Genomic DNA, 23,741 nt, shown 5'->3' with positions numbered 1-23,741 from the left:
TTACTAACTGTGCTTTTTCATTTACTTTACTTCTTTTCGGAGAAACAACGCTGGCTTTTTTATCGTTTTAAATGGTTTCATTTTACCGATTCTGTTGAAGTGATAATACCAACCGGAATCTAACATTCGATAGGTTCAGTATGATTAGAAACCAAACTCCCAGAGCTAGGCAAGCAGCAGTCAGTGAGAAAGACAGAACATAAGAAAGGAAAAAGACAAAATAATGTAGCCACTGTAACAATCAAAAATAAATGTCGGTTTCTGAACATTTAGGCGAACTGCAACGAAACTGTGGATTTTCCCCAAAATATAAACGTTCACTTTTTCCAGAAAAATATCATCTTTCTATCGACTCCCACAACAGCCTCCCACATCCTCATAATTAATTTTAAGTACCATTTCAATAATAAAAAAAACCTCATATCTGAACCCGTCTCTCCTTCACACCATCAAAATTTTTCATACCTGCACCCTGGACATTTCACCGAAAGTCATCATCATAGTCTTCTCATTCAATAGTTCCTCCACAATCTCCACCGATCAGATCATGAGTTCGACAACATTTTCAGTTTTACTTGGTTTTACGTTCGATTTTTTTTGTTTTACTCTTGTTTAATTGAACCAATCGTCATAATCTCTACTATATTTTTTTCTTTCTCTTATATATCACCATTTCTCTTCCATCACGCTAGCTCAAGTGCAAATTAAGGCTAAACTAATCGAAAGTCTGTCTTTCTTGTCCACCCGTTACAGTTACTGGACACCCTCCCGGTGTGCCAAGATTTTAATAGATCGATGTGCACGCGTCCGACCTGTAGATTCGTACATTTAATGGAGTGTAAGTATCAAACCATCTAACCAGCGCTTGATTGTATATGCAAATACTGTACGTAATGAGATACCAGGTTTATTTAGGAACTGAAAGTAAACGTACCATGCGTCTCCATTTAACATGACATAGTGGAGCCGCTTGATTGTTTGTCAGTTGATACAGAATAAAGGGTGTATTCGGCAATACTAGGGCACATGCACATTTACTGAACAATAGTAAACCGATTATCGCATTTTCTTCAAATTTTCAGGAAACGAAAAACCTGCTAATGATCATTGATTTGCAAAATTTGTTTTATTCAATTTCGTCTTCCATCCCGAATGCCCGCACCTTCCTTTTCATTTCATCCGATGTGCAACCGATTTTTCCAGTGATATTTTTTAGCCAAATTTACTTCAACTTCAGCTCTATTTTAATAGCTTTGGAATGTTTGAGAAGTTTCGACTTCATAATTGCGCAGAAATTTCCAATTATGCAGAGTTCCATTGAAATTAATGGGTTCAGTTTGGCACTGAAGCCCGAATTGACGGTTCAATGCATAGGGCGCTGGTTTTTCAAACCAGTTGTCTTATGTTCGTGCCCCAACCTGGAAGCATACTTAGTGTCAGTAGGATCGTAACACCAGCCATACAGTGGTTTTGTTTGCTATGTATCGGTTTCGGAATGTAATACAAAGGGAAGTGGTTTTGGGACTTATTTCACCACATCCGAAAATCGCTTCCAGATCCGAAATTTCTTTGCGAATTTCAATAGTTTCTTCTTTCGAACATCTTCCGTAACATCGAACTTAAACTGGGCAACGAAAAATACTTGCACAGGAAGTTTACGAAAATCAGCCTTGACATCATTCATCACGATGTAACACGTTTTGGTAAGCAGCTTCGTGCAAAGTTTCCGAATGCGGGTTTCTGTTGTAATGTTTTTCTTTCCATTCCGGTTTGGTGTTCTTTTTGAAAGCATTGTAATTTTCTGCACGAAACCGACTCAAGATTTCCATCCCAAGAAAAACGATTATATTTATCAATTCCAAGCTTTTTTGCGATGAATCGGTGTCTTTGCAATTTTGATTATTAATGCACTGACTGGCTGAATGATTGCCCTGCTATATGAATAAATATGAAACTTGATAGATGTGAACAAAACACTTTGAATCACATCAACTCAAATTTTCGGGTTAACTCATACGGTTCACAAGTTACAGATGATTTTCGGTAGACCATTTTTATCGATTACACGCCAATAAAACAGAAAAAATTTCATCATTTTGTCGTTTTATTAAAATTTGAATGTACATTTGTGCTAAATGCTCATAATCGGCTTTATCTAAATATACGACCTTACATTAACTTTACATAAACCATGAGCGTCTGAAAAAAAAATATTTTTGGCTGTCGAATAACAAATTTAAATTTAACTAGCAGAATCATCCGGCATGGCTCAATAATAAATTGTCCCAAAACACTACTCAGGTTGTTGACATAACGACACAATCTCATTCGACCATAACGAACAAGCTTAAGTATATGTTGATGCCGGAAATCCAACAACATAAGAGGGCCAAACATTGTCTGGCTCATAATTATGTAACACATGAGTTGATTAAATATATTAAAAAGTATAAAAACAAAATGAAAATAATTTAGTTTTTCAATTGGTACATCTATTTTGGATGAGACTTTGCATCCAAAAAATTCTTTTTTTTTCCAATGGTGTTTCCCCATTAACGTCAAATCTTGGTATTGAAAACAAATTTAAAATAAATCAATCAAGATTTTTATAATACATTTTTTTAGGCAACTCAAGAAAATGTTTTGGTTTCCAATGTAATTTTTTTTAATTGCCCCTTTGATTTCATACAACTTCTCCCTCAACACCATTCCTGTTCACTTAATTACCAGTTTCCAGTTTGTGTGTAGTTTCTGAAGAAACAGATTCCCTAACTTGAGTGTTGCGCAATGGATTCTGACACATTATGTTGTGTGGTTTATTTTCGTTTAGTAGTTTTTCATCATGGACCAGTGGAGTGTCGCTCACCATTACAACTATTCGTGAGTTTAAAACATTTAAATTAAAGCCGAAAATGCCGGTGCCTTTGCGTAATACTGTGAACCTGTGGGTGAAAAATTTCGTAAAAACTGTGGCCAAAATAAAACCTTCGGGCCATGTCCGGACTGTCCAAACAGTCCGGGTGAAAAATTTCGTAAAAACTGTGGCCAAAATAAAACCTTCGGGCCATGTCCGGACTGTCCAAATACGAGAGAAAATAGAACGAGTTCGAACCGCTTCAAATTTCTCGTCGTTCTTTCCATCGAAAGGTCGTTTCATTCATATAAGATCGTATATGACCAAGCCAGGTGCGTATACAGAATAGCCCCCAACCACCCCCCCCCCCCCCCTCCACGAAACTCAAAAAATTATGAGGGAAACCAGTGTCGGCGATGCTCGAAATGCTAGGCAGTGGTGAGATTTCTCCAAGCGACATAATGATGAGCGACGAAGCCTACCCGAGTAGCAAATGTTACTTATTGAAATTTCAAGAGGTTCTACAATTGTTTTAGCATTGTTTTTTATGCTAGATAAGTTCAGAAAGATTTTCAAATATATTAAATCGGTTGTGCAACTTATCACTCTTAAGTTTTACAATACTACCCAAAAAAATCACTATAGAACAATTTAAGGTACATCTGAAACAATTGTGCAGCAAATCACCCACTTGCCCACGTTGCACTAACAGTTATAGAAACTCTGCAAAAATTTTCACATCGTCATGTAAAAACGAAGTAACTAAAACAATTGTTCAACTTATCGAAAATTTTCCAAATAACTACAATTATGACTGTATCCGACTCAATATATGCCGGAATGGTTGTTTATCTCTTGTGAAGAAAAAAATAGTGAAATTATGCTCTCTGCAAGGCAAAAAATGGTAAGCCGAATTGAAAAACCTCGCAGTAAAAACTATTTTGCTGCCGAGTCTGCATAGTCTTGGTTGCCTAATGAAATATTAGGTCAGTGTGTGCAGATTTCTTCATTTTTAGAAACACAATTCGAAACTTGCAAATAAGTTGTACCAGATTTATCTGCTTCAAATGAACGCAGAACTTGCCGACATGAGAATATTATCATAAACGTTTCAGAAATACAGCTTTACATATGCAATGAAAACAAAAAAAAAACAATGAGATAATTTGTATCCGGTTTTTATCTCGCGAAAAAAATGAACAGACCTGACATCACTTTTTAAAGATATTGAACGAAAAGCTAAATTCATCTTAGTTACTCTCCTAGTTATATTTTACCGCTTTTGCAACTTGTTTTTGCAACTAAAGCACACCTACAGTGCGTATCACAAAAGTCGGGTTCACTAAGATGAATGACTAAACTGTATTGTTGTTCAAGTCAACTAGTTTGATATAAATAAAAACAACTATTTTGTTAAAAATAAAAACAAAAAAATCTCTTTTCAATATTTTCATGTATATATTTTCTTTTATTTAGGTGAAATAAATCATTACGTTGGGTGAACCATTTTCTTTTTAACACACTGTTATCCTCGATGTCTTATTGGAAAATATTGAAGAAAAATTCATTTCAAGATTATTCAGATTAATTGAAACATCAATATGATTGAAATTGTCTGAAAAGGTGTATGAATGTTTGATAGCTTTCTTATACATATTTTGAACACTATTCCGATCATATTCATTGAAAATAATTGATTGTTATTTTCATAGAAACTGATGTGCAATCATCAAAACACGTACATTCGAAGGCACTTGAAAATTTCAGGCGTACGAAGACATGTTTCATCATAAAAATGCAGTTCGTTGTCGATTTTCTATTTACTAAAACTTAAAAGATCAATTCTACAATTTGTAGTATTATTTTATAAATTGCACAATCAGTAGAAAAATACAGGACAGCAACTTAACGTGCTACTTGAGTACTTCCTCCTAGACGGCGTGATGAACAAGTAAAATGGTCATTACTATGCCCAGACGAATCCGTTACAGGTTGAATTAATTTAAAATGTTTCATAAACTAACGAATAGTTGTAACGTATGACTGATTCTTTAAAAATCTGGTTATAAATAAATACGCGATGAGTCCAGTGCTCCACGATGGAAAATCACTAGACGAAAATAAACCTTCGTTCTTCTACCTTCGAAAGCCGTGTTCGGTTTCGGCCATATTTAGATGTGGTCGAAAATCTGTCAGGAGCCTCCAGCACTATTTTGGTTTGATTTGGTCCCTTGTCACTATGCGAAATCCATCCTGAAATGGTATAAGAGACTAGCGATCAAATACAGCCAATCTACCAAACCCTAGTTTATTTGTTTATTTGTTAAAATAATTCATCTGACAATTAAAAGTCTTAATGAATAACACGAAGTACAAACGACAAACTTATAAAGAGGAAAATGCACGTATCTTGGTTAAAGTAGACTGATTCCAGATCAATCAGACGACAGTGGTCAGACTACGGTGGTAAATCCAGTGGGTTTTGCCATGGGAGATGCCGCAAAACTAACCGGACGAATCTCTTATGTACACGTTCTATTCGCAAGTTCCAAACGAGTTGGTACGGGCTCCACACCAAACACGCATTTTGGAGTAATGAACGCACCAACGAACAGTATATCACTTTTAGACAGTACGGGTCTTTGAAGTCTCGGCTAATTTTCGCTATGAAGCCGAGTTGTCATGTTGCTTTGGAAATCAAAGTTGATCGATGTTGGTTAAAGGTATGACTAGCATCCAGTAAAACGCCGAGGTCATTGACAACACCGACTCTACCAAGCGTTTGTTCATCGATTTAATAGTCGAATATTATGGGGTTGGTTTTGCGATGAAATGTTGTAACTTGACGGTTCTAATAATTAAAAAGTTTCTTCTACACCAGCCAACGAAAATATTCAAAAGTCCCTGGAAACGAGCACAACCTTCAATAGACCGGACTGCCAGATACAGCTTCAGGTCATCGGATGGGGCTAGAATGGTAGTTGTGTCTCTACGACGGCGTGTTGAGCTTCTAGGCCAGTTGGATTGTCCGGTTTAGGCCATTCGGGCTGATTTACTGTTCCCGTTATATTGATGATTTTATCGTTCAGGACAGCCACCGCATCCGAAAGCTGCTGTACTTGAGTTGTTAAATCAGGTAACAAACTCTTCGAGTTAGGTGGATCACACAAGTTGCTTGATGTTGATCATCAATATACGCGCGAATTCTACGACCTTGAAGCTACTCCCTGCATATGGTGCATATCAGCATAATTTAATCGAGAGCGGTAGTTGAACGCCCTATAAAATTCCAATAGAACTTTCGGGACATGTAGACTTTGTCACAAAAAGCCACTTTGCATACTTGGTTTTTCCAAAATTGATCTAGACTGTCTTTAGAATAGGACCAAACTTTTTTATTCTACTTTTTTTCCAAAAAGCTATGGTGGAAAAACGTCAAATCCTACAAAAAAGTGCTGTACTAGTGATTTCTACAAAATCAGTCAAATTTTTGAGTAGTAATACTGAAAAAATCCTAGCACACTAGAGCAACCATTTTTTTTAGAATTTGCCATTTATCGATTTTTTTTTGCAAAAAATTCGTAAAAAAATATTCTAACCACTTTAAAAACATAGTCTAGATCATTTTTGAAAAAAAAAAACATTTTGTGCAAAGTGACTATTTTTAACAGTCTACATGTCCAGAAAGTTTCATTCAAATCTGAGAGAGTGTTGCCAACTGCGAATACGATTTGATTGTAGAAAATATTGAAAACTCTTTTTACTTTTGTCTGAAATTTTCAGCTGCTCTTATTTTCTCGCTGACTTTGATCAATATTGAATTTAAGGTGCAGTGTTCTTCAGTGTTAGGGTGATGCAAATATATTACGGAATGTAAGGATACACTTTTAAAAAGTATGTTTTCATATAATTTTGAGTGTATTTAAGTTGTAACTACCAGTTTTTCCTATAGTGTTTTTTAACATATTTTCAAATGTTGTTAAAATTGGACCCAACAATCTCCACAGTTTTGTGATATATACATATATATAGCCCAAAAACTTGTTTGTTTATGAAAATAATATACATTTGATAATTACAACATATTTGTAGCAAATTTTGAAAATTCTTAAGAAAAAAGTAATGAAAAAATTTGATTTTTCATATCCCGACATCAATACTTTCTATATTCTTGTTTGAACAAGGTTCTTCTTCTAAAAATAAATCATATCAAAAGACGCGGACTTTTCCAAATAGTAATTTATCTGAAGACATGAAAAGCTCCACAGTCTTCCTCTGAAGTACAATTGTTTCAATATGATTGAGACCACTGAGTATTGTTGTATTCTTCTTCTTGACCAATTGCTGACATTTGCCATCAAATCTGTCATTTCCTCGATTCGACGTTCTGACTTCTAACGCAACGTCTTGGTATTACATTACAAATGTTGCAGTTTTTCAGTCATCTAACTACCAATCCAATGTAAATTTGATCCGTTTTTCACTTCGTCGGCTTTTATGGTAACGATGATATCAAGATACTTTTCCTCAGATTACTGTCTAATTAGTTTTAGATACTTTCAATGCATCCAATTGAAGGAAAATGTGTCATTTCTATAATTGTAATCTATTCGTGCACAAGACGATGAGGTTTTATGCCTGCTGGAGAACAAGTTTGGAAGAAACTAACTCCAGTGGGCTTTTTCGTACTCCAACATAAACAATAAACGTCAAGTCGGAGAGACAAGCTTTCGGTAGTAGCGCTCCTCGACAATACGTGGCCCGTTTGCGAAGTAGTTGTTTTAGACTACTATTCCTCGGGAGGCAACAAAATTTACGCATCATTGATCGTTATGATTTCAGGCCGCATGCACTTTTTTCAGCCCGAATGTAGGCATGTGCATTGCGCTATTCGATATGTTTCCACTCAGTCATTGCAATACTAAACTTAGTTATGGCGACAACTACACGGAAAGACCAAAATCAGCATTTTGGCGAAAAAATTAGATGATTTTCGGATTTTAGTTAGTTATTTTTTGAGACAACTAAAAAAATTTTACTTTTGCTAATTTAGATTTGTATTTCTGATTTCCTAAATAATAATAAAATATTTGTTGAAATGGCTATTTTTTTAGTTGAATTCATCAATTAAACGTGCTGTCATTTCTTAGCTAAGGTACACTTCATTTCCATTCAACTAATTTTTTAGTTGAATTAGAGAAATAAAACGTTGTTTTCAACCAACATAAATGGTTGAATTGGCTTCTGCAATTTGCAGCTATATTGCGCACTGTCACCGAAAAAAACGTTAACACCGTAATGACTACTAGCTACTAGATGGCACACTACTACCGAAAAAAATTTCAGTCGCGGTTGTCTTTTCTATATTGGCAGGTATAAATACGATGTTGTATTGGAGAAAAAGACATAAGCGAAACATAAACTTCTTTTTGAACATTTTTCTTCTAAATCGCTGTTTTCTTCATTCGACTTCGCGAAATCGACTCTCTCACTGAAAACTTTGAGCATTCGGAAAATAAAAACCGAATACAAGTAGTACATCGAACGGCGTGGCCCGGAAGGTTGGAAGATACAAAAACATCATTTGACATGTACAATTAGAGTGCAACATTCGAAACTCAATTCACTGTTCCGCGTAAAAACATTATTACGCACAATCGCTTCAAATGCGCACAAATTCTGAATAAATACACTTTCCACTAACAGTTTACGTCATTTTTACATACCGGTTTAGAAATTTATATATGGATATATCGTAACACATGCGTAAAACATCTAAACAATTTGCAAGCAGTTCCAACAAGACTGTCCCTTTTAGATTTCTAATGGATTGTTTTGTTTTGACAATTCTCATGAATTTTGTGGCTAATAAACTTGTTAATAAAACCAATTTCATTTTTGTTTTCTTTGTGCTGTCCTTCAGTAATAATGGTGATAGATAAATAGAAACAAATTTTCTGATTTTTAAAACAAAATTAGTTATCAATGAGAATTTCGTGTTGGATTGAAATATTGCTGGTTTGTGTCCAGAATATTCGCCAATTAAACACATTCTCTAAAAATAAGAGTTTTTTTCAGCAAAGTAAATTCTCAATTTTAACTAATTTTGTAGTTATTTTGGAAATTTTGTTGTTAAAATCAACTAATTCAAAAACAGTAATACGAATTAGGCGCAGAGCTAATTTCGGTCGTTCCGTCGATTGTTTCGAATTGTACTTCCAACGATTGCTTTCCAATCATTTGTCCTATCGGAAATCAATGTAATGGTATGGCTGTTGTCCCCCGCTAGGCACGTAAGTTTTGGCGTCATTATTTTATTCTAGAAAATTGGTAGTACTTTTGATGAAATTCTATCGCTATCTAAAACCTTTTCACATCCTTCGAACAATTACCTGATCCCCTTTTCAAAAAAGCTTTGCGGTTTCGAGTCAATTTACAGGGTCCCGCACTCGAAGTGTAACCAATTAAAAAGGCCATAAATTCAGTTTGGAAAATTACTTTTACTTAATTCAAAGTATAAAATGTGTAAAAATAATACAAAATTCAGAATCAATTCACTTTTGCTCGATATGACCACCTTTTACCTTGACTATGGCCTTGAGACGGTCAAAAAACGAATCGCAAGTTGCCCGAATGTGACTTGCAGGTGTATTTTGGCCCACTCGCGGACAATAACTTTTTTCAGCGCCTCGAGACTGGTGTATCTTTTAGTTCGGACTTTGCTCTCCAAAATGGCCCAAAGAGACTAATCCATTGGATTCGCATCTGGTGAATTCGAGAGCCATTGTGTGGACGTGATGAAGTTCGGAACGTTGTTTTTCAGCCATTCTTGGGTCACTCGAGCTTTGTGAGACGGTGCCGAGTCCTGCTGAAACGTCCATGGTCTGCCACCGAAATGTTTGTCTGCCCACGGCTTCAAAGCAACCTCCAGAATACTTTCCCGATAATATGTCGCATTTACCTTGACGCCAGGCTCGAAGGTCTGAAGTTGGTTACACTTCGAGTGCCGGACCCTGTAAGTATCGAAATCGTTTTTCGATTTTTTATATCGTTTATTCAGACCAGGCTCGTTCGTTCGCCAGGTAATTTTTTTTTTCGATTCATCGTATGCACTAAACTGTTGTTATCCAGCAAGGTAGTTGGAACAGATTGAACGAATCGCATACTGAATGGAAGTATATTCTCAATTTTGATTGAGCTCTTGAGTATGAAAAAATGTTCGCAAAGCGAATGCCGCGTTTTCTCACAGCATGTTTCGGCGGCTGAATTCCATAAATTAAAATTTGAACTGCCATCGTATCCATCATGTTCACAAAATTTAACCCCCAGCGACTATTCACTGCTCACAGATTCAAAAAAGGAACTTGCTGGAAAGATATTCGCATTGAATAAACTGAATTGATGTTATCGATGAGACTGAATCGCCATTTCGTCGAATTCTTCAATAGTCTTCATATAATTATTGGAATTTATTTGAAATAAAGACAAATGAAAAATGAAAATGTTTACTCCAGTTTTGTTGAACCACAATCATACTTCTGAAATAATCCATTCTTATTTTATTTTCATTTCATAATCTTCATTGTGGAATTCCAAAGAAAACTTGTTGACTTTATAAGAGTATCTACCAGGCAATTTGCAAACATCATTTTGCTCGTTTGTTATCCGACCTCGCTACCGCTCGTTCGGACCTAACTGAAGTGAAGAAACCTAGCTTTAAATAGACCGAGCAAACGAGGCAGTTACAGGTTTGACCTCTTCGGTGAAATGACCCATTCAACGAAATGACTTTCGGTGGAACGTCTTCGCTAAAATGAACCGTTTAAAAGTGGTGCATAACTGTTGGAACGCCGTTGGAACAATTTGAATCCTACACGGAACGACCGAAATTAGCTCTGCGCCTAATTCGTATTACTGTTTTTGAATTAGTTGATTTTAACAACAAAATTTCCAAAATAACTATAAAATTAGTTGAAATTGAGAATTTACTTTGCTGAAAAAACCTCTTATTTTTAGAGAATGTATTTAGTTGGCGAATATTCTGGACACAAACCAGCAATATTTCAATCCAGTACGAAATTCTCATTGACAACAAATTTTGTTATTAAAATCAGAAAATTTGTTTCTATTTATCTATCACCATCATTACTGAAGGACAGGACAAAGAAAACAAAAATGAAATTGGTTTTATTAACAAGTTTATTAGCATTAGCATTAGCATTAGCATTAGAGACCGCCCGTGTGTTGCTACTCCGTTATTGATCTGGACCAATTGAGATTGCAAAATGATTTTTTGAAGTAACATGTTTGGGAATAACACATTGTTTCACACTGTGCAAACTGTATTGAACCATGCATGCTGATCAATACCGACGCCGGCCACGTCCGAATGCAGATCTACTTGGGAGGGAAAGGATTGTTAGTTCGATGCATGTTGCTACTAAGAACCGAGGAATCCTCTGCATTCCCACATGCATCACAGGAGAGGATACTTTGTTAGTAAATGTTTTAAAAATGTTATCATGTGTTTATTGCTCTGGGTAGCCGGCTACCAAGAATGTTTAAAAGTATTATCGTTTTATGTGTTACTTTGTGCTGGCAATATAATGCACGAAGCAGTCACTTTCCGAAATTGACAAAACTCCGGACAGCCGGCTGTCGAGTATGCAGTCACTCGTTTATGCATCTACCTTTCGCATTTTTTTAGTCATGCAAATAAACACATTCGGATTGATAAAAAAAAAGGTATCATCTCACTGCTAGGTGGATTAAGCACGTTTTTATAAATGAAACTACGTGATACAAAATAAACGAGCGAATAGGATTTAGACAAAAAAGTTGATTCATTGCATTGAAATATTCTAAACAGTTATTATAAAATCATTTTAAATCACCAAACAAAGGTCAACAGATTTCACACGCGTCTTGATTCTTTATTATTTCCGCTTTATTATTTTAATTATTTATTAAAATTATTAATTGGTTATATTAGTTGATCTGGGCAGCCGGCTACCGAGAAAAATATTAATTTACTGTTTGAAATATTAATATCAAGTGTTTTTTACTATGTATTCAATATACCGATACATGTCATCTCTGTTATTAACTTTGTAATATAAACGGATTTGCGCAATGGTTGATTTTTATCATTCATTTTATAATCCTGAAAGACAATCAATAACATGGAAGAAGAAATCATTCCTAATAAAACTTTTCTACGAAGCGAGACGGAAATTGATAGGTTGAATAAAGAGATGATTTAGTAAAATAGAGTAATCAGAAGTAAAACATTGAAAATATCTGATAACTGAAAGGAAAAAGAAACTCCTGCAATTGTCGCCTTTTACGACATGGAAGCAGGAACCCAGTGGATCTATTCTTGGTTCATTTTTTTCCGCCGGATTCCACACGGCATCTAGGCTGGTACAGTCCGGAGAGAGCTAATAGGTACTATCAATCTCCTAGTGGCCCTCAGCCCCTAAATTGGTTTTTTTTAACAAGTTTATTAGCGAAAAACTCATGAATGCCAATATAGAAAAGATAATCGTGACTGAAATTTTTTTCGGTAGTCGTGTGCCATCTAGTGGCTAGTAGTCGTTACGGTGTTAACGTTTTTTCGGTGACAGAGCGCCATATAGCTGCAAATGGCAGAAGTCAATTCAACCAATTATGTTGGTTGAAAACAACGTTTTATTTCTCAAATTCAACTAAAAAATTAGTTGAATGGATATGAAGCGTGCCTTAGCTAAGAAATGACAGCACGTTTAATTGGTGAATTCAACTAAAAAAAATAGCCACTTCAACAAATATTTTATTATTATTAAGGGAATTAGAATTAAAAAATCTAAATTAGCAAAAGTAAGATTTTTTTAGTTGTATCAAAAAATAACTAACTAAAATCAGAAAATCAACTAATTTTTTCGCCAAAATGCGGATTTCGGTCTTTCCGTGTAGAAAACAACATTTATATACACTCAAAAAATTGGCACGCGTATAAATGAAAAGCCAGTTGATACTGTTTTGACTTGAAATGGATACGAAACAGCTGACGCATGTTTTTACCTGTAGACCAAACAACAAATCAAGAAGGTGCGACAAACCACAGACAGTTAAAGTTGGAAACTACTTTGAGGTTCCACATAAACTGCTATGCAGACGTACAATCAATACACTATGAAAAGCATGTCCGTTTTACCCCGAACTGCTTAACCTTAGCTAACGAAACGAACGAAAACAAGTGAAGATCTTCTGGCCGTTCACAGATAGTAGTCATTCGGCGTTTTTTGGTATTACATGGGTAACTGCCTCAATAGCAGAAGCAGAATATCGAAGATAAACTTGTGACGCGGTATGGTATTTATTCCATAAATTTCCGTAGAGATAGGACTATAACTGAATGCTGTGGCGGCCAAGTACAGCGAAGCATGCTTGGTGCTTCTAGTCAATTGGGCTGTCTCTTAATGTGTTTTCATATGCAGGGTAGTTTAAGTGGCAAAACAATTTCCCCGGTTAGGAGCTAGCTAGAAGCTAGTTAGGGTTCGAGTTCCGTCTCGGCGGTACCATTTTCGTGGTTTTCATTCGCATGTCATGTTTTCAAATTGTCTTCCCTGTTAGATTCTAATCAAATTTAAAACTTAGCTCAAGACGGCTCTATGTCTTCACAAGACTAAAACAAATCATTGAACCGCTAAGTCAAAGTTACATTCAACGAACAAAGTGTGACTTGCACTGTATACATTATTAAAAAAAAGTAACTTTCGACGTTCTTCATCACGACAAAACAAAAAACCATTATTCTGACAACTACTACACGTGTCTTGTCAAATTATCATTATTCTAATATGTTATTTTCTCTGTTTTTTATTCCAACACAGGTGATAAAGTAGAAGTATGTGATCAGCGCGTGGCGGTCTGCCGTGACCATGCAAAGGGTATGTGCAAGCGTAAGCAGTGTAAATACTACCACATACCGATCGTACTGCCACCAGCGAACGTGATGGCCGCCACGACAAAACTAGCAGAATAGAGGAAAATTTCATTCACCCAATCCAATAGAGAGAAAGAAGTAACCACCCCGAATACAAGAATAGAACTACAAACTGACAGAACTACTACACATACGTTTAATCTGCGAACCTTAGCCCAGTGAACTTGAAACTCGCAAATTCTTCAGACGAAAATCGAGCCAAAATCACTAAAATATACTGTCTATAATTTAGTGCCCAATAATGTCAACTAACAAAACAAAACAAAACATGAACAGTGAAAGCGAGAACAATAAATCTGTCAGAGTAGGACAGGAAACGGAACATCTGTTCCGTTTACTAAGAACGATATATTTCGGCTTCAGTAGGTGGCAAATTTTGTTAGCATTCGTACGTTATGTTGAGCTGTATGCGTCTTACACGTTATTTGTATGTTAAAAATGTGGAGTTGATTATTCCAACATCAAATTTGGTTTGTTCAGTTTGGCAGAATAACCACTACTGTGAATTATTTTTGTATATGTTTTATACCTGTATTTATGCGTTACATGTCGGAGCATTCTTGTTTTCTTTATTTACACAGATTAAGTAAATGGAACAATTAAATGTAACATGAATATTTATTTTAATAACAAAAAACATGAGTAGAAGATCTGAAAACAATAAACGTGAAATGTAAATCATATGGTTGGGTAAACATAGTTATAATTTCTGGTTACATACCACAAATTCTGTAAATTACACATTTTCTACCGAAAAACATTAGAAAATAACAAATTGTATTAAATTTTGTACCAAGTCAACTGAAAAATAATTCCGTATTGTAACAACCTATACAAATTTATTAAAGTTATTGTACACAGAAAGCATACTTTAAGATTCACATTCTCTAAACCAAGTGACATGAAAACCAAACGCAATGGTCAAAATTTAGCTGAAACAGTATACAAATATACTTTCCAGAAAAACCGAGACACTCACACACCGCTTTTCCTTTTTCAATTTGTTAACCGACTGGAGGACCGGCTATATTAAGTAAATTTTATTCGAATATTGAGTGTACACACAAAAGCACGATTATTCTGTCAGAAATAAACACTCACGAATACACTGAACCACACCTTTTTGCCAATGCTAAACGATACTGACACACAAACACATACGATTCACACATGTAGAGAAGTGCGAATGGAACACACACATACTTTCCTCTTCGAGAACAAAATACAAAATCAACAACAACAAAACATGTTACACAAGATAAATTAACTACTAAATCATAAATCACGTCCTATTGGAGCAACGATACTGTATAGTTTAATTGTTCATAATAAATATCAATACAGTGGTGACAAAGTATGGTTGGTGATTAAAAAAGAATAAGAAAATGCAGAAAATGATGATACCTCTCTTTTGTATTATTTTTATGTACGATTATTTACAATGCGTTCGTTCTTTGTTTATTTTTTTAAATTCTAGTTGTTTGAATTGTGATTTATTTTCATATTGTTTAGTATTATTTTTCTCCAAGAGAGTTTAAGAGATAGGACACTTGCAAACACACTCATACACACTAAATCAAAAGTATTCCTATTACAATCTCCTACGTGTAAGTAATCGAACAAAATTAAATAACAGTTGTAGAACGACTCTCAAAAAAATAAAAGGAAAATTAACGTACTTCGGAAGTTACTTTGTAGTGTATTTTACTGTCAGTTTTTAAGGAATTCATTATTTCGTCAGTATTGCAACGTGTTTATCCTATTGAATTGATTATTTTTCGCTTTTAACATAGTTGAATAGCATTAATGGGCCGTGGGTTATTTGTATTTATCAAATGAAATTGTGGAAAATACAAAAAGAAAATAAAACGATTTCAATTTGCGTTCAAAGGCATTCAAAATGTTTTTGTGAAATAAATGGGAGTGAAACTAGAAAAAAACTAATCGTTTTAAAATCAATAAAACATAAACTATGGCACACCAAAATATGATAACTAAAAACAAAGGAAGAGAACCGTTGGAAACGTTTAACCGAATTTTCCAGAGAGCTGCGGAAATCGAGAGATAGAGCATGGCTGGCTTGCTTCTGCTGCGGGGAGGGATCCTATCAGTCACGGCATTTTCTTTTTTTTTTCGTTCAGAACGTTTGCTTTCAAATTACCCAGTGCTGGGACTGCTAACAATTTTATGGCTGCTTTTTTATAGTGGACTCGACAAAAGGGATTGTGGGGATACAACAATATCAAGTTAGAATTCCTGGTTTGTGCGATTGTTATTACTTACAGCGTTGCCAGTTTTTTTTTTGTTTTTTTAGCCTAATTGGCACGAAGCCGATAAAATAATAAAATGATAAAATACTGGGCTTTTCAAGGCCAGTCGTAGTTGATTTTTCAAATACATCAATTTGCAATGAATGTTTTTTTCTCATCAAGGGAAATGCAAATCTGCTCCTCCATTTTGACGAAATAACCTCATTCTAAAGTCCACAAAAACGCTGACTGCATGTTTGAGCTAATGGTTTTTTTTCTGTCAGAAATCTTCGCTTCGCTTGGCAAAATAATACATTTGAAAATCATACCTCGGAAGAGATTACTGTTAAGCAAGAAAATGGAAAGAAACCTACACTAAAGTGAACCAAATATGATTTGTCAAGACTGAAAAGCTAAGATTTTATGAAAATCTTTCTTTGCATTCACTACAATATGAGAAAAAATTAGGAAAGAAAATGCAGGAACCTATCAGAATCAAGTAAGAAAATCATTATGATTAGTGAGAGAAGTGATTGTTGAACCAATCCAAGTTCCAATCAGTCAAACTTCGCACAGTTGGAACATATCTTCAGAAGATTGAACATTATGACTGTCTGGTATCAAACTGGATCAAATCAATTATACTTTTTTTTTGTATAAATTTTGGTTCTGTCACAAACTTATGTTATTTTTTTCTCTTAGAAAATCGTGACTGCCGGTTGTACCCAAAATCTTACGATGGATGTCGGAACCGTATATGTATTTAACGTCAAGAAGAAGTGGACAGAAATTATGAAAAGTAAGCAAACTAATCTTGAGAAAAAGAACAAATATTTTTTAGATAGCTAGGAGATACATTTATATATTATTATTAACTAAAGAAAAAAAAACCTGCATGATGCAGAAACTTTAAAATATTACACAATGAAATTGTATTTTAACGAAAATCGTAAGAAAAATACAAATTTCCGAACATTATCCGAGTACAGAATTGAACCGAACCGAAAAGAATCAACAGAACTCGAAACACAAGAAGTTTTTATTTCGTCAAAATTCCATTCTGCTTTGAGCTGATTTTCTCAACAATTTTGTATCAACTGCTCATTGTTTCAGGACGAATTTTCCATGCCGAGCATGACCGCAGTATTGGTATATTTTCCTCTGTTTGTGTATATTCGGACACAAACAACGTTATCACAGCATCGTAAGTTAAAATGCAGGAGAAGAATTTACCTGATGATTCACTCTTTAAAGTCAGCATATTATTTACAAATCATGCAGAGCGTTCAGTGGAAAATCAATTCTCGTTCAATAGAATTACTTTTTTTTTGGAATGTTCGATTTGAAGAATAACAAAATATAGTCAGGAATTGTATGATTTGAACAAAATAATCTGGAAGGATGTTCAGTTTAGTTGCGTTTATCAATCCTTTTGAGGGAAAGATACATCATTGTATTCAACAAAGTGTAATTTTGATTGAAGCATTAAACGAATGGAAATACAAGTGAAATTTCGAAGATCAATATTCTGAACACGAAACCCTAACATGGATGATAAATTTTAGATTCGACCCAATTCTTTTTGTTTTTTTTTCTTTGTTGTTTGACTTACATTTAAACAGAAAATAATTTTGAATGATAAAACAGCAAATACTGTGATATATTAAGCATAAAAAATAAACAGATAATAAAACTCACTCGGAAAACTGATTGGAACAAAAATGTCCGTGAAACACGAAAACCGCAAAGATCAACTTACTTACGTTATTGTTCAGTTTTCGGCGAATAAATGCAATAAAATACGTTTCGAGCATTACCATTGTTCATCTAAAACATTATCACCATTTTTTTTATATTACTCTGTCTAGTCAATATAAAGAAGATCGGTAAAGATCATCGCCATTTTTCGCTTACGGTTACATGTTATAGAATTTAAGTCGTCTTTTCGGTAACTTTCCCAATAAAAAAATACTCATTTTTTCAGTGTCACCATTATTCATTTCACTGTCACCCTTTTCTTTTTGTAATTTTCTTTCTGTGCACTTGGGTTATTAAATAATTTAAAGAAATCAGATAAAAGTTAAGCGGGAAACTCGAAGGAGTAAGCAAATGTTCCTGAAATCGTCAAAACCAAAACACAACAAATTTATCCAGAAAGACGACTTTGAACTCCCGTTAGTAGGCTAAACAAAAGCCACTAACCTGACAAGTATTGATAATAGTCAAACTTACAACAAAGAAAACACAATAATAAGCCATTTTGTTTTCTTTTCTTTTTTTAGTGAAGAAGTTTCCTCTCCTATATACTTCCCACAAACACACATTCTTCGTACACTCCGTTATACACCAATTCAAAGAACAATTCTGAAGAACGATATATGAGACACAATAGCAAACTGCAGTTAGTAAAATAACAGGATTCGCTAATACCGACCATTTTTTTAAAGAATTCATAAGAAACATAACACCCCGCAAGATTATATTATTTGTAAAACGAAAGATTTGCATCAGAACAAAGTGAAACAAACAAATATTCTAATTGAAATAATGAAAAGAAAAAAAACACTAATGAGAATAATCTGTAAGATTTTTAGTAATAAAATATTATTAAAAACATTACTCAAAAATACTTTAAAATATTGTACGGATAAAATCACTATTATCATTATTGATAATACAACACCTATATGAAACACACAAAAATATTTCGGTTTACTTTCTGAAAAGTAAACTTGTCACGACAGTTGAAGGCAAAGTGCAGAGAAAAATAATCGAACCTAGTAGGACTAAAATAGAATCCTTACCAAACTGATATCCTTTAAAGAGAAGAAAGCAACAAATTAATGAAGAAAAAAATAACAAACCCCATTCAAGTAGTATCAGTCGAAATAGGCATCCCCGACCGTCGAGGATGAAATCAGGATATGATAGCATTGCTCTAGTACAGCAAAACTTTCCCGTCAGGAGAGAACAAAAACAACAACAGCAACAACTAAGCATAAGAGCCGCATCCGAACGGAAACATAAACACACAAAAGAACACAGGATCTCGCACGATCCGGACACAGTCGGCTGTATCGAGACCCGCGTGCATTCATCACTGCGTCTGTGATAGTTCTAAAGAAAATTTTAGCGTACTAGATCAAGTCTATGGAATTAAGGTGCATTGTGCGAAAGGAAAGTCTCGCATACGAAGAGTAGTAGGAATGAGAATTGAAAAAATCAAAACAAAAGCATTCAGATTGGACACGACTTGGAAGCGGAACTTCACCCGGTGGAATCCTTTTCCGATTGCCACGATGGGGGAAGATTCGACGCTAGCTCGAAATCTTTCCGAAACATTTTCGGAAGATTTGATAGACCAGTTGTAATAAGATTTTGTAGAGCTGTGTCGAACAAGTTGGCAAAGAAAGTGAAACACTAATTTAAAAAAGGTAATAAAATAATGTTAAACGATAAATTGTTGTTGATAAAAATAAATAAAAACATCACTTTTATTATTAAAGAAAAACCTTAAGGAAAAATCCTATGATTAGTTGTGTAGCAATTCTTTGAGTAAGTGATTAAAATACAATATAAAATAAAATTTAAATGAACACATGAGAAAACTATCTAAATTAACTTAAGCGAAAGGGGGAAAAACAAATCCAGGAGTTTTCGAGAAGCCGAAGCAAAATAAACATAAAATTGAAAAAAAAATATTGCAAATTATACATATGTTCCATTTTTTAAATATATTGAAAAAAGTATGTGAGATAAAGTAAAACTAGGAAGTGAACAACCAAACTGATCAATCATTGTGGAATATAACACTATTTTTTCCCTCAGTTTAGCAAACTGCAGAACCCAGAACCAGGTGGTCGGGAAACTATGTGAAAGCAAGTAAAAATATTGAAAATGATAATGTTAAAGTACAACCACATTTATTTTTTTTTTTTGAGGAATAACAACAACCAACCACAAGCAGACTCTTGCAATTATGCAAAAAGAAGAACGTGACACAAAACTGGACATAAGCAAAAACAAAAACTGATTTATGTAATAAAATTATTTTCAAAATAAAACATTTCAATTCAAATTAATATCAGAGCAGATTTTTATTTGAACGCGAAACGTCCACGATTCACGGCTTGTCAGTCTGAAAAGTTCTGAAAACTATAATTCATAACACCAAAAGAACCAATCTAGAGCATTACTCAATTTGGAAATTTTCTATTTAAGTCTGATTTGAAAGCTCTTCCCGTTCTTTGGCGTAAGTATTATCAAGACATTGCATTCACATTTTTCAGCAAAGTTTTAATCAAACTAGAGTACCTATAACCAGAGTGACTACTTCTCATCCGTAATGTTGACAACAATTCAAAACATTCAATCTGAAGTGTGACCAGTGTCGTTAGCTTTGAATTGCAATTTACAGGTCGTTTGTTCGATTGGAACTGGAAGCTGTCATTCCAAACGAACAGCTGCCGTCATTCTTTTTTTTTCAACAAAAATTTCTATTCACGCCTTTTCGCGTACAAGCTTATGTTTTTGTTACATAAAATTAGATTTTTGCCTTTCTCATATAGAGAGGTTATGTAATCATTGTGAAAACCGACTTTTTAACCGAAGCCCGGAGAGACGAATGTCTGTATGTGTATGTGTGTCTGTGTGTGTATATGTGTGTGTGTATGTATGTGTCTATGGAACAAAAATGTGCACTCGATTTTCTCGATGGCGATGGCTGGACCGATTTTCACAAACTTAGATTCAAATGAAAAGTCGGATGAGCTACGCGCACGAACTGTCACTCTGGTTATAGGCACCCTAAAATTGACAACATGTATAAATTATTTTTGTTAACGTAGCGAAACTGGCCCACAATTTTTAAATATGAGAAAGGCAAAAAAATAAATTAAAGTTCTCGATGGCTGCTTACTACCATTTTGTCGTGAACACGGCTTACGTTACTATGGGGCGTCTTTTCAAAATTTACCCTGTACAAGAATGGGTAGAACTTAATCGTGAATATCTCTTATTGTATTCAACACAGTAACATAACTTTTTCTCCATGTCACCGGAAATATGGTCAGCTGTTTGCGATAAAATTTTCAGTAGTATGAGATAACCACAAATCCACTTAAAATTGAAATATTCCTAAATGTTTGGTATAATCAAACATGAAGGTGAAATTCAGTGCCATAATAAGGTGCGTAAAATTTCAACCGCATGACTTGAATGAATCGTCGCACTAAGCGTATCGTGAACAATCGACACATAGAAATACGGAAAATTTTCAGTGGTTGAATGCAGTGGGCTAACGGCATGTTTTGTTCGCTAGTCAAACAGACACTAACTATGTATGGTTATAAATGAGTATTTTAAATTGACTTATGTGAAGAAGACATATTTGTGCATGTTATTTTAGACGGTCAATTTATTGGTCTTATATGGTGAGCTAACTAAGTTCTCACAAGTTCCTATCTCATGCCTCCCCGTGTGTCCATGAAGACATTTGGTCAATAGAATTGCGGCGACTGGGTGCTATCGCCTTCTGCGCGAGTAGCAGAATGAGAGGGTACGAAACGGCTTATAAGTTAAAACTTATCCTAAAGTGCAATATTTATCATAGTATTTTGCAACAAATAATTCTGTTGTTTATTACACTATTTTTATATATTGAATTCAAGTATATTACATTATTATTATTATTATTATTATTATTATTATTTCTATTATAAGAGAAATATTATATTTCCTGCAGTACTGCGACGAAAGAAGAGCATAACTTACACTGCGAAATTGACTGTTATATATTGTATCATAGCATATTATTTCATATATTATATTATATTATATTATATTATATTATATTATATTATATTATATTATATTATATTATATTATATTATATTATATTATATTATATTATATTATATTATATTGTATGATATTATACTATAATATATTGTATTATGCTTAATTATATCGACAACGGAGCGGGGCAGGGAGTGCATCAGGGTATCTTAAAAGTGAATGACTGGATGATGGAGTGGATTGCCACCCTGAGTTACGTGGGGGGAGCTTTTGTTTCTCCCTGAAGGTCTGTCCTTTACGTATGACGCAACCTTCTAACAAACTAACCATCAGGCGGGTTTAAGCTGGTACAGCGAAATTCTTTATTATATGACGGATGTTCTTGCTGGAAGAGTCCTCAAAACCCATTTTGGCCTTCTTAATAGCGGTTATATGAAAGCTATCTGATAATTAAATTCCGATCTACTGTAAGTCTACCCGCATACACTGGTAATGCATACATAACATACATACATACACACAAAGCACAAGCAAGGTTAATTCCTAAATGACTTTCACCGCCAGCCAGCACCACTTGTCCACCAACCGATTTACGAAATTAGAGAGGGTCCCAATATATTGGCACTCTACTGTATGCTTATAATGGTAGTAGTAGTAATAAAAATTCAATCACAAACAATATTTTATGTTGCCGGTTAAAAAGTATTACCCTATATAATATGAATTTTAAATACAGAAGTAACATAAGTGCAGGATTTAATTCAGCAAAAAGCATTCAAACGGAGAGGTTGTGTATCGAGTCGAAGGTAGATAATCTGTTGGTGCTAATCGCAAAGGCTGCTGCAAAGCCAATATTCGGGGCGATTCCAGTTTCAGAAGTACCTGAAATAGTGGAACTCACTTCACTGTGAAAGGTGGCATCACCGATCTGAGAACTATTTCATTCTATAGGTTACACTAGTTCATACATTAGCTTTCATGATTTTCAAAAATCAATCAAAATTGTTTGAAGAATACCATTCCTTTTTTATATGAGAATAAGAAAAATATGAGAAAGGCATCATTACACCACTAGGTGAATAAAAACAGGTTTTACTTGAACATTTAGGGGTTTTTTGTTTTGTGCAGAACTGCCATCTCCGCCTAGCAGTCCAACTTGAACCGCTAAGCAGACGCAAAGTCCACACTACTTATGTGACCCTTTAAGGATATAACACTAGGTGCCATATCCTATCTGACGTCTCGGGCGTAAACGAATGACGACTGGCTACTGGTCGCCGCAGAGTTTGAACATTTAGGGGTTTTTTGTTTTGTGCAAAAAAGCACATATTTTGTTTCAAGTTTCTTTGCGTTTCGCCTTCGGCTCGTCAGTGCTTAAGGTTTTACTTAATTTCGTGAGATATTTTGTGCTAAATTCGGAATTCTACTTATTCTGAATTGTAAAACAAGTATATGATAGATTTTCGCGAGTGGAATTTACTAATAGAAAATTCAAATATTTTTCGAATTCAAAGTTAGTGAAATTTAAATTTTAATATTCTATCGACTATAATTGATGTCGTTTAAGATAGCGGAAAAATTAAGGTATATGTTTTTGTTCTTCATTGTTTGTAAAACAAAAATAAAGCAATGTCCTATTTTTAAATTGTAGTTGATTTATTTTGCCATGGGTTAGCATGTAAAATTGTTATATTTTTACGTTCTATTTCTTATTGTACAAAGTCATTGAAATTCTACGTCTATATGAAATAGATGAATTATTCACTTTGATTTGCAGACGTTGGAACGTTGTATATATCGGAAATTATAAAATTTCCCATTCCGATTTTTTGAGATTCTACGGAAAACCTAAAAC

The 23,741-nt window shown here is 34.4% G+C and overlaps 1 protein-coding gene across 28 annotated transcripts in view; it reads left to right on the top strand.

Moving 5' to 3' along the window:
* LOC131434615 (protein muscleblind) overlaps window positions 1-20,172 on the top strand; it is a 961,748-nt gene extending 941,576 nt beyond the window's left edge. For 16 of the 28 annotated variants that reach the window (XM_058601504.1, XM_058601506.1, XM_058601519.1 and 13 more), the window contains 2 exons: window positions 727-838; window positions 13,729-20,172. In XM_058601504.1, the coding sequence (XP_058457487.1) occupies window positions 727-838; window positions 13,729-13,880 (264 nt within the window). In that variant the 3' untranslated portion in view covers window positions 13,881-20,172. The remainder of the gene's footprint in view (window positions 1-726; window positions 839-13,728) is intronic. The other 12 variants (XM_058601508.1, XM_058601529.1, XM_058601510.1 and 9 more) reach the window with 3 other exon arrangements.
* Window positions 20,173-23,741: the final 3,569 nt, after the last annotated feature.

Source organism: Malaya genurostris, chromosome 3 (assembly GCF_030247185.1).
Source record: "Malaya genurostris strain Urasoe2022 chromosome 3, Malgen_1.1, whole genome shotgun sequence".
In the NCBI taxonomy this organism is placed as follows: Eukaryota; Metazoa; Arthropoda; class Insecta; order Diptera; family Culicidae; genus Malaya; species Malaya genurostris.
This window is presented reverse-complemented; position numbering and strand designations above follow the sequence as displayed.